The sequence below is a fragment of the Polyodon spathula genome, chromosome 1 (genome assembly GCF_017654505.1).
Source record: "Polyodon spathula isolate WHYD16114869_AA chromosome 1, ASM1765450v1, whole genome shotgun sequence".
Classification (NCBI taxonomy): Eukaryota; Metazoa; Chordata; class Actinopteri; order Acipenseriformes; family Polyodontidae; genus Polyodon; species Polyodon spathula.
In genome coordinates this window covers 6,784,742-6,798,995 of record NC_054534.1, presented here as the reverse complement: position 1 = coordinate 6,798,995, position 14,254 = coordinate 6,784,742, and the positions used below count along the sequence as shown (strand labels likewise).

Genomic DNA, 14,254 nt, shown 5'->3' with positions numbered 1-14,254 from the left:
CCTGTACCTTTAAGGTCCCAGGGGGCTATAAGCGAAACTTGGCAGTAGGATGACGCACTCTCCATAGCCCTTTAGTACCAATGATTTTTTTTAAGACACTGACATTTAATTTTGTGGAATGTCGTAAACCCACAGCAAACAAAACATTTCATTGAAATTAAAGGGCAATCAAATTGACGCTAGACAACATCAAGATGTCTAGTATTAACATGATGGTTATTTCCAGAAACTAGGCAGTAAGGGCCATAAAAAAAGAAATGTAAAAACTTTTAAGAAAGAATTTAAGGGGCAGGTAATAAAAAACAGTGATTGGTTCATGGGGCATGTGGAATTAGTTTAGACATAGTCGAACCCTGATCCCAGTGGCAACCCCCACTTTTCCAGGGCTGTTTTGTCTGAGCCTCCCTTGGAATATGTCAACATATTTCCTTCCATACCATTTGAAACTAAGAGTTAGAATCTATTTTTTTAAATGCCTAATTTGGAACAGATGGGCACACAAAAAAGAGTTGTCTTGTAAAGAAAAATGACTCCAGGACACAATAAAAGGATCCCTATTTCTCTAACAGGAGTGCCACAGAGGGCACTGTTTTATTTGCTCACTTCTCACACTATTTGATTATAAATCAAGTGAGGAGTGCAGGGGCAAGCAGAGAAGCAGATTAATGGGGACGTGGTTCAGAAGGGTCGCATGAGTAAAATGGGGTGCATTTAATCCCAAACCTTGGTGTCTAAACTGGAGGTTACAGTTTCCTTTAAAAGTATGTTTAACCTTTAGCCTCCTAATAATGTGTTAAGAGTATATGTTTGCATTTTATTTTATGTTCCGTACAAATCTTTTTCGCAGTTTTTCCATTATCTTGTCACAATGTTTTAACTTCTTCCCTCCAGGATCAAGTACTGTGAAGGAACTGATTGATGTTTGCTTAATACTAAAAAATACAACTGAATGCACTCACTCCTGCATACACCTGAGCGAAGCTTTATATTTCAGATTTCCTTAGGAATTGAGAAAACATTATTCTATCATGCAGCTTGTGCTGTCACAATAACAGCCAGCTACAAATCTGTGAGCTGCAGCTAAGCTTCAGTTGAAAATTATATAAACAATTGATACTGTACCTTTTTACATAGTTACAGTACCACTTATGATCAACTGTCTAACAGGTGGACTGTACACATTTTTTCCAATGTTTGATTAAATAATTTATGCATTGAAAGAAAGAGAACATTTTAAGTGACAGATAAGTTATGTAACTTCGGCAGGCTGCAGGGCTCATGTGACTAGGCTACTAGTCTGTGAAGCTGATCTGACAGCTAGGTGGTGTTGATGCACATCACAGACCGAACACTGAGGGGTGTTACCATAGGAATAAATGGACAGTGACTTGCACAATAGGACCTGGGCACAGAGACTGATTGGGGTAGGGGTTAAGGGAGGTATAAAAGGTAGGCACCCCTACTTGGGGCAGAGAGAGTTTGGAGTAATGAGAGCGGTCAGACCTGTGATTTTGTACACCCTTTTATTTCAGCGTGGTCACGGCCTACAGCGACCAATACCAGGATTATATACCAGCTGATTTATTTGTCATTGGGACTGCCAGCTGTTACAGCACATTCAGTTGGCACCCAGTTAATTAGCAGTGAATAAACCGTGGAGCAGAGCACTGCACCAACGGCTCTGTGCATTTCATTTTCACAATACATACAATTATGATGTGGTTAATTGTTTTATAATTTATAAGTGTAATTATATTATAGCAATGGATATGGGCTACATTCTCAAAGCTAGTTTACTCCTCATCATCATTAGCCATTTGTTTTCTGAAAGGAAATACAGTCGGCGCTGCCTAATTGGGATCCTGATAAATGAGGATTTCTGCTTAAATGGGATACAACTCTGGGAGTCTGTTCTTCCCAATGCTAATTATGTTGTTTATTTGGGACGTCACTTTGTTTAATTGGGATACATAACGCAATGGGATGCATTGCGTTAACCACGTTGAACTCTTGAAGAAGAGATTGTCTCCTGTGGTTTCTCAGACTTCTGTTGCAAAGAAAGTTGCCGTGTCAACATCGCAGTTGCCTCATGTAGAAAAAAAAAACAGCGATTCATTGTGTTCAGGAATAAAACATGATGTATTCAACATTTATAATCATAGTGTGATTTCATTCTTTTTCTTTTCATTTAGAAACAAACAAGTGTGACTCCATGCCTGTCGTTTCATTGGGACGGCCGCTTTTCCAGAATATTTGTGCTTCTCCCGAGGCGACTGTAACTCCATTTACAATTTTAAAAAAATGAATAAAAAGAAGCAACTTTACAGTTCAAACTTCTAAATAAATGGCAGTTCTTTATTTTAGCCCTATCGTGTGCAGGTTTGCTTTATGGAAAACAACAAATGCTCATGACAGCTTTGAGTAAATAATGTAGCTTTGAGAATCTGACATATTTCTCCTGACTTCTCTACTGCACTGTAATAAATACTGGCACCCGGTTTCCCATATTTACTGCTTTCAGCAACCCTAACCAGGGGTGTTTTCATCCCGCTGCCCACACTCCATATCTCTGTAGTTCTTTTGGGATTGTAATGTAGGAAGGCTCAGAGGCAGAGCAAATGGAGCCACTGTGACATTTACCTTGTTTTAAAACTTGGTATATTTACCCAGCTACTCACTACTGTATAGTGAGAACATAATTATAATTAATAGTGTAATCCAACTACTGAATTAGAATGAAGGCCTTGGCACCATGTTAAGTTGTTGTATCTACATTTCACAGTAAAACATACTGCTGAAAAAAAGCTTACATTGGAAATAATGTACTTTTCTCTACCTTTCAATAAATAAATAATAATAATAATAAAAAAAAAAACTGTAATCAAAATTCTGCAATGCAATGCTGTAATAGCTCATCTCAGCCCTAGATAAACATAGAATGTTGTATGAGAATTTTGATTTTGTCTGGCTGAGGGTTGTATATTTTGTATATAACCCGTTAGACAGGTGCTTTATTGCCTAGATGTAGAAGTGTTGCTCAAACTCATCAGAATACACTTGAGTACACCCACCATATGTTTTGAAAAAAATGATCATTATAATACTTAGAATTTCCATGGATCCTTTCACAAACCTTTTTATGGGACTTCACAATGCGTCTGTGCTTCTTCATTTGTTCTAGGACTCTGAAAGAAAAGGATTCATGAACAGACTGTACGCCATACAGGATGTTTGCATCAGTGTGCAGAATGCTCTGGATGAGGTGGCCTCATACGCCGAGCGTATAAAGAAGTAAGTCAGCAGGTTGCTTTTGCCTAAAATGTTCCCTTGTTTAGGGTGCCGGGATAGCGCCACACTGGATGATGTATAGCCAAGCGCCTATCATTACTTACATCCCTTTACACTGGCCTTTATTCCCTAAAGGTCTAGGAGTTTGGGATATCTTGGTCATTCATCTTCTTAAGCCCTTCCTGCTTTAAGGTGGCTTTGAAGTGAAAAAATCGTCCTTCTTTTGAGACGCCCAGGAAGTTTCTGTCTAAAAAAGATACAGTGAAACAAGAAGCTGCCAGCCAACAAGATAAAGTGTGTCTGAAGGAGTCTCCTTGTAGTTTCATCAGTGGGGAATGTGAGGGAGACTTTGGGAAGATGGTAACCCTTTCCTTCCATAGCATAACGTGTATGGAGGAGTCAGCATGGTCTGATGATAAGATAGGCACGAAGAATGAGGGAATCCTGGGTTTACTGTGTGACCTTGTACAACCTCCTGATCCCCATGTGTCTCAGTCACACCTCAGCTGTGACTTTACGTAGCAGGAGCACCTAGAAGTGTGATATCAGTAGTTATAGGTTGGGTCATAGGCTATTTCACATTTGCCTTACCTTGATATACCGTTATTTTCAATACTGAGATGTCTTCATTATTTACAAACTGTTTCTTATTGACTTTGAGTTTGCTTAAAGAATCCTTGTTGTTTTGCCATTACCTGCTCTTCCTGTTTTCAGGATGATCATGTGACACTGTGACACATTCACCTCTGTAGACTTCACCTGGGCCCATCATTATGGTATAGCGTATGGAGCATAGTCAACGGGCAAATAATCATACCATGTTTTCTTCACGCTGGCAAGGGATATGCCTGATGTCGTATTATCATTTTAAAAGTTTGCCCAATCATTGACCTGAAATGTTGTTTCATTCCATGTCTTTTCAGTACATTCAATTGGACCGTTCCTTTCCTCAGCTGGTTGGCAATTGTGGCTCTCGTTGTCGCCACCATTATCGTCTACTTCATTCCCTTGAGATACATTGTGTTGGCCTGGGGTAAGTTGAGGTCATTGTCAAAAGCATTAGCCACTGGGTAACAAGCAGTGCTGAACAATGAATTCAACTTTAACAGACACATGCTTGTGTTTTTGAGTCAGTTTTATTCCCCAGGTAGTTTCACTTGCAGGTACACAAGCTTCCTTGCCTTTAGAAACCTTGTCACTTTGTATTTTTACAAGCCAAACATCATCAGCTGTAGTCATGTCTTCAGCTGTAACATCTTCTAATTTCAGGAGATCTTTCTAATACGTGTTTGGAGTAAATGTGTAACTACATTTCAATTACTCCCGCTGCTGGTAATTGTGATTGTGGTGATTACAAAAAGAAAAGAAATTCAGCACACTGAACTTAGAGTCTCAGCCAGTTTCATTTCTGAAGCATCTGGTGACAGTTTCTGAGGAGCCTTTGATGCTGTCCTAGTTTAATCTGTCATGTTCCATGTTGCAGCTTCCATAATGCAGGTGGAAAGTGCACTTATTTATACCCTCCAGGTGCTAACTAAGCCTTTCCCCCCTAGGCGTTATTAAATTCACAAGGAAACTTCGCGACCCGTATACAATTGACAACAACGAGCTGCTGGACTTCCTCTCCAGAGTTCCTTCAGATGTACAAGTGGTAGGTGCTTTTATCTTTTTTTCATGTGAGGTAACAAAGATTTGCAGCATTCAGAAAGGTCGCAAGATGGTATTTCTAATGCTCTGTTATTTATAATATCTTTCTGTTATCTACGCATCAGCATTCATTAGTGTACAATGTTATGTAAAGTATGCAAGGTGTATTTAACTCTCTGAATCTAGCTTATATTTTTGGCACAACAAGCTGGCTATGTGAATACATTAATGCTTCTACCCATAGCCCTTGGATTGGGCCTGGGATAGACACACCACGCCTAACAGGTTTTAAAGATTCACAACTTCCACTGCTTATCATACAAACATTCATTTACTTGGGCATAATAAACACAGTAAAACTGATGCACGATGGTGACAATTTTATATCATGTTTTTTCTTACTCTGCTGTCACTGAAATAACCCTCAATGACCAATTCATTACAACTGTAACCGACATTCTAGTAGAGACTCCATAAATACAGCCGCCAATGTGTGCTCACAACACTGACGACTCTGTTCTTGAATAATGCTCTGCAGGAGTTGTTCACCCCAAGGTACTGTCTCCTTGGAAGATTAGCATAGCATTTTATAACATGCCTCACAAATCAGCAGGCTTTCAAACAATGAGGAGCAGCCCTGGCAGCACCCCAGAGGGCATGTTACCAGCAGTCAGTGGAAGGTCTAAAGTATATTTTGCCAGTTAGTGATCTGGGCCAAAGGGGTACATTTTCATGAGAGCAAAATAGAGCAAGAATGTGGTATGAAATAGTAATTATTTCTCTTGAGAACTTCCTCACAGCACACAGTCTTTAACTGAGGCACATATGAGGCACAAATTATAACATTTTGTTTCCGTTAGCATAGTAGAACTCACCATTATTGTCTGCTGATATTTGTGAGTTGCAGAAGTGTTGCTAAGTTAGTTGACAACTTGTATAGTTACATGTTGTTGGTAAAAGACTGAAACCTGATCTATTTGCTGTTAGCATAAATTAGGTAATTACATATAAACAAAAGTAACACATATGCTGTAGGCTTGCTGCAGAACTTTCTCCTTGACGTGTATCGCCAGCTTTTCTCTCTGCAGTAGATTTCAAAGCTTCAGTTTCCTGCCGAGGAAGCCGTAGCTGTGATATTGTTTACTATTGTAACACTGGGCTTGGCATCACAAGAGATGAAGCCTGCGACGTGTGTTTTATAAACAGCATATTATAGCATCATTAAAATTTTTCTCTTTTATTTTCTCCTGCTGATGTAGCTTTAAACACCCCCCTCCCCCCCCCCCCCCCCTTTAAGAATAGCAAGACAGAAATGTTCCACACGAGTCCTGGGACGTTGCCTGACACTGCTCAACTGTAGGCTCTTGCATGATAAGATCCACCAAAGCAGAGACTTCAAACATTGTTTTGTAGTCCAGCTGTCAACATGGGGAAAGGAAGGTGGAGCAGCCTTTGAGCTGCACACTGTTCTTTACTTAACGTCTCCGGTGAAGGTTCATTGTTGTTGTCAACTTTTCCAGTTTGCGAACAAACCACAGCCTCAGATTTTAACTAGCTTACTGACTTATCTTCCTCGGAACAGCGCTCTTTATAATACAAGGAAATGTAAATCTTAAGACGCCTGCCACCAAGAAGATCTTTTATTCTTCTGCTGTGTTGCCAGTATTTCTAGAAAGATCTCCCCACGCCATACCAATTTTGTTCTTTGTTTGTTTCAGTCTTTTCTTTAATGCTTGATATAAAACTCGGCTTGATGCCTAAGAAGGTTAGTTTAAAACTCATAATACTCAGCTATACACTGGTTCTGAGGGCAGAGTCCCCTACCAAGGTATAAAAACTGTACATTGACTAGCCAGCAAATTAGGGAGTGACTTTAACAGCCCATGGTTAATGTGCTTTGGGCAAAGGCTTCACACCCGGGAGACTGTCTTGAAGGACACGTTGGTCAGTGTAGCCCCTGTGTTGAGAGTCATTTGTATGGGCTGTCATTATCATAGCACTTGTTCAGTCACTGAGATCCTTCTGCTTTCTCAGGATTGCTGCTCTCAGCTTATTCATGTCTCGTCATGTCATGTGATCACATACTGTACATTTGAAGGGTTTTTCTTGTGATACCTATGGTATGTTCTTTCATTTTTTCATTTGTTTCAGCTTGGAAGTTCATATTTTTAGTCGTGGACACTCATTAAAGATATGAATTTCATATTTGCAGTTATATAACTATACTTGCTAAATGTGTTGTGACCATGACATTTATATCTGACCTAATGTTGATGTCATATCAAGGTCATGTTAGGACTCTCTGCTGAATAGCGGCAGTACCCGGAGAGATAGTCTTAAATGTGATAGGCAAAGGAATTTGAAAATGTCCTGTAATTTTCACAGTTGTTATTTACATGATATTTGCGGGTATGCGGTAGTATATATATACTGACTTTAATCCATGATTTTAGCCGCAAATCTGAATCGCCTGCAGATCAGAAGACAAACTGCAATCTGCCCCTTGAACGTGAGGGCAAGACCTGTGATGTCAGTTTGCCCTAGAATAAACAACGGACCTACTCTGACATGACAGAGAGTGACACTGTCTGTATCTGTGTCTGAGGACGACGGAGCAGCTTGTTCTAATATCAACACAGACACAGCAAATTCATAATAGAATCCAGCTGTATTGGTAGCTAGCTCGATGGACATGTAAATAACTAAAAAGGTTGAAAATCTGTCTCTGACAAGTTTCCCACAATCACGGTGTAGTCATGGTAAATTTATTCAAATGCAACGAAGCAGAGTTTGTGTTTGTGTGAAATCAATAGTTTTTAAATTTCGACTACACTTCTAAAAATAAATAAATAAATAAATAAAAACTTACGGTGAAATAGTATGCTTATAGATGGTAAAATACATACATTCAAAATATTTTATATGATTTTAACATCAACGCGAACAGTGATTCAAGCCTTTACATCCTATAAAACCATATATATAAAACTAAATAATGTAATATATAATATTACTAAAAAGGTGTAGTCATGGTAAATGTATGAGTTTGTGTTGGTGTGAAATATAGGGTTGACTGTACACCTATACTTATTTAGCCCGGTAAGGTATGGGGTGCCATGTGTAAAAAAAAAAAAAAAAAGCATTAAAATATGTTTTTTTCCAGATTTAACTTAAATCTTGTATTTTTCACCCAGCTTTATAAATGTTGTGAAAATAAATAGTTTTTGTTTTTAAATGTGTACATTCAGATATCATTTATAAGTCTTAAAATATTTAGTAAGTTTACAAAATGCAAAACATCCATATCCAAATATTCATGTTTATATAATATGAGAAAGAAAGAGCATCATGATACAAATGGACAGACCTACCGGTCAGTCTCTAATATTAGAAAATACATTTAAAGAAGGTATAGTTTGTCCCTCGTTACCCCAGAAATGTCAGGGGACAGATAGGCTGTCCAAAAAAATGATCTTTAAAAAACACACACATATTATATTATACAAAAATATATAATATATTTTAAAATAAAGATTTAGCATTTAAATGTTGAAAACTTTCTAAATATTTTAAGATTTATAAATTACATCTGAATGTACACATTTAAAAAATATTTATTTTCACAGCATTTATAATTTTGGGGAAAAAAATACAAGATTTAAGTTAAACCTGGAAAGAAAAGATATTAATGTTTTTTTTTTTTTTTTTTTTGGGGGGGGGGGTTTGTACACATGGCACCCCAAAGTAAGGGCCGTGGGCAAAATGGACAGTAACGCGAGAGTGGTGTTACTGGCCAAACAAACAAACAAACAAAAATCATTATTATTATTATTATTATTATTATTATTATTATTATTATTATTATTATTTATTATTATTTATTATTATTATTTTATTTTATTTATTTTTTTTATCTCCAGGCCATTTAAGTAAACATTTATCTATTTACATTCATCCTTTTACAGTTGTAATAGTCTTTTCACAGTAGTTTTTATCATTTCCCATCTATATGTAACATAAGTAGTTACTTTTGAGGAAATTTAAACTTATACTTTCCAAGGCTTGCAAAGAGTTAACGTACAAAACCCCAGTGTTTCCTGGCAGAGTGTTTTTCAGAGTATCATTTTTGCTTTCTTTGATTCTTTTTTTTTTTGTCTCTTCCCTTCCCAGCTGGTACTTTCATACAGCTATAAAGGAATATTTCCAGGCACATTCCCAAGCCTTTCCCAGTTTGCTCCCCTCCACCTGACTGCAGCATGTGTGTCTGCGTGTTTTAACAGGCGCAGTACCGAGAGCTGAAACAAGAGCCTGGTCACAGCCCGACTAAACGGAAGAAAAACAACCCTGGGTAGCCAGCTTCCTCCTCCAAGGAGCCTCGCCTCGCAGCTTTGAGAAGATGAAATGACTGTCCTTGACCAGCAGGCAATTCTGCTCCTCCTTGTTATTCGTCTTATTTTTTTTTTTTTGTAAATAATGTACAGACTCAGAAAAGTATAATTACCATTATACAGAGCACTTTAATGTATTTATTTATTTGGGGTGTGTATGGGGCATGGGGGTGGGGGGCACCTTTGCAGGGTTTGACTGTTTCAAGTGTGATTTAAAATCACCAGTCCTTCTTCAATGGCATGCATTCCTGATTAGTTAAACATATAAAATTTTCAATCATAACCAACAAATGTCCATTTTTTGTTTGCTAATACTCAAGTGCCAATATAACCATGTTATAACACATGTAATCACTTTCTTTACTACATGATCAACCTAAACATGCCTAATTACAAAATGATAGTTGCACTTTAATTACACGTGTACTTAACTGAGTGTAATTGCAATATAAGTACTGGCAAGTAAAGTGTTGCATTTTAAAGCTAGGTTTGAAACAACCATTGCAATTTTTCATTCGCAATGTTTTCTAAGGCAGGTGATTTTAAATCTAGCATTAAGAACATATTCAAATACTATAGGAAAAGACTGTGGTTACTGCCAGGGTATCCCAGTCTTAAAACTGCCACACTTGTTGCTGTTAAAAAGATAGGTATAGAGCCCTTCTATTAAACTGATCTTTGATACATTAAGACGGCAGCTCTGCTTGTGAAGAATTTATCGCAACGAAGTATGTGCTGTTCAAAATTCTTACTTTTGGGTCCCATTTTTTTTTTTTTTCCATGCCTATATAATTTATTTATGTAGAATTAATTTTTTGTGCTCTAATCCCAGTCAAGGTCATCTGTATAAAATGCTGGCAGACTCTACGTTTTTGTTTTTTTTTTCTGGTAAAAATTGCTATTTAGTTTTGGAAGGCATGCCATCTGGTCAGTCATTGCTGCAAAAATCCCAGCATAGTCTGTGACACTGCCGTCCGTACTTTGCTTGCTGTTGAACTATTTTACATGAAGTGAAGTGAAAAGATTAAAAAAAAAAAACAAAAAAAAAAAACCACACACCTATTGTATGTTTATTTTGAAAATATTAAATATTTTTATTTTAACTATTTATCTCAACGATTCCGTGTTTGCCAAGTATAGCTGCAAAAACAAAACTACAGGAATCCATCTGTGCTTTCTTTTATGTGTTAGTGTGTGGGTCTATACCCTTAATGAAGTGAAAGGTGAACAGCATTGTCATTATTGTACATCACTCTGTCTTGGCTGTAAATCCAGTATAATGATCAATAAATCTGCATACCCAATATCCAGAGCATGGAGACGTGTGACACAGGTATGTGCGGATACACACACAGATGTGGACAGATACCAATGGAAAGGTCAGTGTCTTGAAGATCAATCTACCAGACTACGGATTCAGTTTGGAGAGACGTGTTGTTAGATAGATACCAAAAAAGCCAAGCTTTATTAGAGCAGCAGGCAGGTGTGACTTTCTGTAACTGAACTACTGGAGGAGAGGTCAAACATACCACTTAATACAGGGACCACTTTTTTAGTTTAAACCCACTGTGATATTATTATTATTATTATTATTATTATTATTAATTATTATTATTATTATTATTATTATTAATTTGGCAGTTGCCTTTATGTACAGGGTTACAATGCAAAATCCATGTACAGCTGTAGAATTCTACATTGTAATATACTATACCATGCTTCAAAAGACAGAGGTCATAATATATTGTGAATGCTAGCATTTATATTCATGTCATTTACAACATTTATGAGGGGATAACTACTTTATTGTAATACTGCTATACTCATTTAGTATAGCAGTATTACAATAAACTGTAAATGATTTCCCTATGCATAAAGTTACAAAATAATATGAAATTGAGGAGTTTCTTGTCTGAATTGTTATACCTTTTTTTCTATACAGTGTGTAAATGCAAAAGGTGAAAAACAATATTCTCAATACAGAAATACACACAGTGATCAATGACCTTTCTGGATCTCTGTCATCCATATATATATATTTTCAAGTCATCACTAATTATATGCCGATTAACATTGTACTGCATTTTAGTTTTTTTTCTTATGACTTTAAAAATTGAAGTGTGATACTGAGCATGGTCTGTGCAGGTTAGCCTTGACAGCTGTGGCACCTAGTAAAGCAAAAACATAGTTTTGGGTCACTAAGTTTGTCTTGCTGTGGCAATTTTGCCCCGCCCTTGTGTGTATTTCGGTGTTGTATGTTACGTGTAGTGTGTTAATGTTGGTGTATAGCCATTGGTACACGAGATATAAATGGGTCTAAAATGTATATTTGTATTTAGGCACGAGGATTGCTCAGCACTTCACGTGCAGGTAAAATGTAATAATATGCGAGCACGGGGAATTCCACTTCATTAATTCATGTGCAGTTGTACCGAGACTCCAATTGAATGATTGATTAGCAATCGAGTCTCGGTTCAGCTGCATAAAAGCAGCATGTTTTCACTCTCGGGGTTGTGTGTTCGGTGAGTGGAGAACGGAATTGGAGACGGAGGTTATAATAATCAAAGTAAATAATAGCAGCTCACCGTGTTTGTCTGTGTAGTTCGTTTTTGTTTGTCTCTTTGTTTTGGCTGCCAGTGCCGTGTCTTGTGTTTTGTTTGTCATTACAATCTTTTATTTTCTGTCTGTTCAATTATTAAATGCTGAGCAAAAACAATCGCTCAGCTTCACCAAACTCCACCTCTCTGTTTATTTGTTGGTTCCTGGTCTGAAGTCACCCACTACAGCCATCTTTGTTACACTTGCTAAAGAAGCAAATTCACATTTAGTTCGAAACCTTTTTAGAATTAATAAACTGAAGCATTCCCATCCTGCACATTTAAACAAGGTAGACAATCTTTGAGCAATGTACCCACCCTCTAATCCTCCACGTGCACCCTCTTTTTTAATGCATAAAGTTGAAAAGACTCATCAGGAAACAAGTGAGCCACCCCAGAAGTTGATGGAGGGCAGCTTTAGCATTAACTCCACGTGGTATCCAGATGAGAATGCTCAATCTCAGTCGCCAGGAGCAGCAGCGGCAATAGGAGGCCTCACACAGAGATGTCAGCCTTAAATATTTAGTAAAATGGATGATCAGTGTTAATACAGCAGTACATCAAAGTTATCATTTCTGCAGTTCCTAAATAAATCTCCCAGTAACATACACTTTATTTAGAAGCAAGGTTTCTCCAGTTTTGAATTAGTTTAAGCATGTAGGGTCCTCTGCAAACACAGACCGTACCTACCAACATTAACATCACTGCCTTCCCTGCTGAAGTATGTCTGTTATTATCTTTATCATAAACCGTACCGCTGTTAGAAACTCAGCACAGGCATGTTCTACACAGTGTTGGGGCATCCAGTTAGAAGCAAATCCAGTTAAAGCAAATCTAGACAAACGTACACCAATCCCCTTTCCCTTGTTTCCAAGAGCACTCATACAGTAGCATCAACATAAAGGCACAGTAATGGAATAGTATTTGAAAACCCATAACCTTGGCCCCTGAGACTTCACGGATTATTGATATATTTGTAATTTAAGATGTTGGGGGGTTTGTTTAACGATGTGTTGAAAGACACAGGCATTGGTAAAATATGCTGGGAACGTAGTAGACAAACTCTAGTCAAGAATGTCTTGTAAGTCATTTAAAAAAAAAAAAAAAAAGCAGCAACTGATGTGTGAGAACAAGAAACAAAATAAGAAAATAACTAATTGTAATAGTTTTCAAGCACTACCAAGTTAAAATAAGACTTTATTGGAAATACTTATCAAGGCACCATATTTAAATTTCAACAAGAAGCATAACAATCTAATAACAATTTTACAGTTGAGACTCTGCTATTACTGTTATAAAATAACTCACCTTTCAGAATCACCGGTTCAACCTGCAACCGGTTACACAGACTTTTTAAATTGGCATCTAAAAAATGCATTTTAGTGTTAAAAAAGGTACTGTTTTTTTTTGTTTTTTTTACCAGCTTATTAAGGACTCAAAAGACTAAACTTGCTTGCTTTTAGTACTGTTTACATTCAACACCCTCTCTCCACTCAAATCAGGCACATTTAATTCAGCAGTTCAGAAACAGTTTTCATGAGATTTCAATAAAATCTTCAGCTCAAAACAAAACAGAAAAAAGGTAAGTGATTTATATCAACATTCTGGACACTGCTCAACAATAAACAGTGTAAGTGCAAGACAATTCACTCAGCTATACACTATGCATAAATAAAGACTTTTATTAGGAACATCCCCTTATCCCAGCTTGTAAAAAGGGCTAAATAGTGGGTGCTCTAATGCAACCAAGTAATCAGTGAGAACTGTGTTGCTTGACTAAGTAATGACAACGTCCAAGATAACAACTGCTGATCTGTTTAGCCTCAGCTGAACGATCAGAGGGCTGGACTCCCAGGCTTGCGCTTGTGGTCACCCCTGCTTTTTGATCAGCTGTTCACTCTGAAATGCCAAAACCCGCAGGTACGCCAGCAGAATCTCACTGTGCGTCCCACAGCCCTTCTTGAGGACGTGAGGCACCTGCTGGTAATACTCTGACATCTTCAGCAAGGTCTCTATGTCCTTAGCATGCCGAATCAGCCGGGACTCCTTCCACATGCTGATCACCTTCTCAAAGGTGTGAACAGCCACACAGCGAGCCAGCTGTGAGTTCACCTCTTCACTGGACTCAAAGTTGCCATGCATGGGCAGGTTGTACACCACCAGGTAGTTAATTATCATACAGCTCAGGAGGCAGGAGCACATCTCCAAGAAGGCACCATCCAACAGTTTTTCACCCTGGCTGTCCCTGGGAGAGTTGCCCTCTCGCACAAAGCTCCTCTTTCAATGGCTGAAAATGGACATAATCCAGCGGTGTCCGTCCTCTCTTATCCCTCT

The 14,254-nt window shown here is 37.8% G+C and overlaps 1 protein-coding gene across 10 annotated transcripts in view; it reads left to right on the top strand.

Annotated features, from left to right (window-relative positions):
• The window catches only part of LOC121313120 (multiple C2 and transmembrane domain-containing protein 1-like), a 151,023-nt gene extending 141,524 nt beyond the window's left edge, over window positions 1–9,499 (top strand). For 4 of the 10 annotated variants that reach the window (XM_041245318.1, XM_041245336.1, XM_041245327.1 and 1 more), the window contains 4 exons: window positions 3,182–3,291; window positions 4,212–4,321; window positions 4,842–4,939; window positions 9,106–9,499. In XM_041245318.1, coding sequence (XP_041101252.1) covers window positions 3,182–3,291; window positions 4,212–4,321; window positions 4,842–4,939; window positions 9,106–9,234 — 447 coding nt within the window. In that variant the 3' untranslated portion in view covers window positions 9,235–9,499. The remainder of the gene's footprint in view (window positions 1–3,181; window positions 3,292–4,211; window positions 4,322–4,841; window positions 4,940–9,105) is intronic. The other 6 variants (XM_041245408.1, XM_041245420.1, XM_041245346.1 and 3 more) reach the window with 3 other exon arrangements.
• The last annotated feature ends 4,755 nt before the right edge of the window (window positions 9,500–14,254 follow it).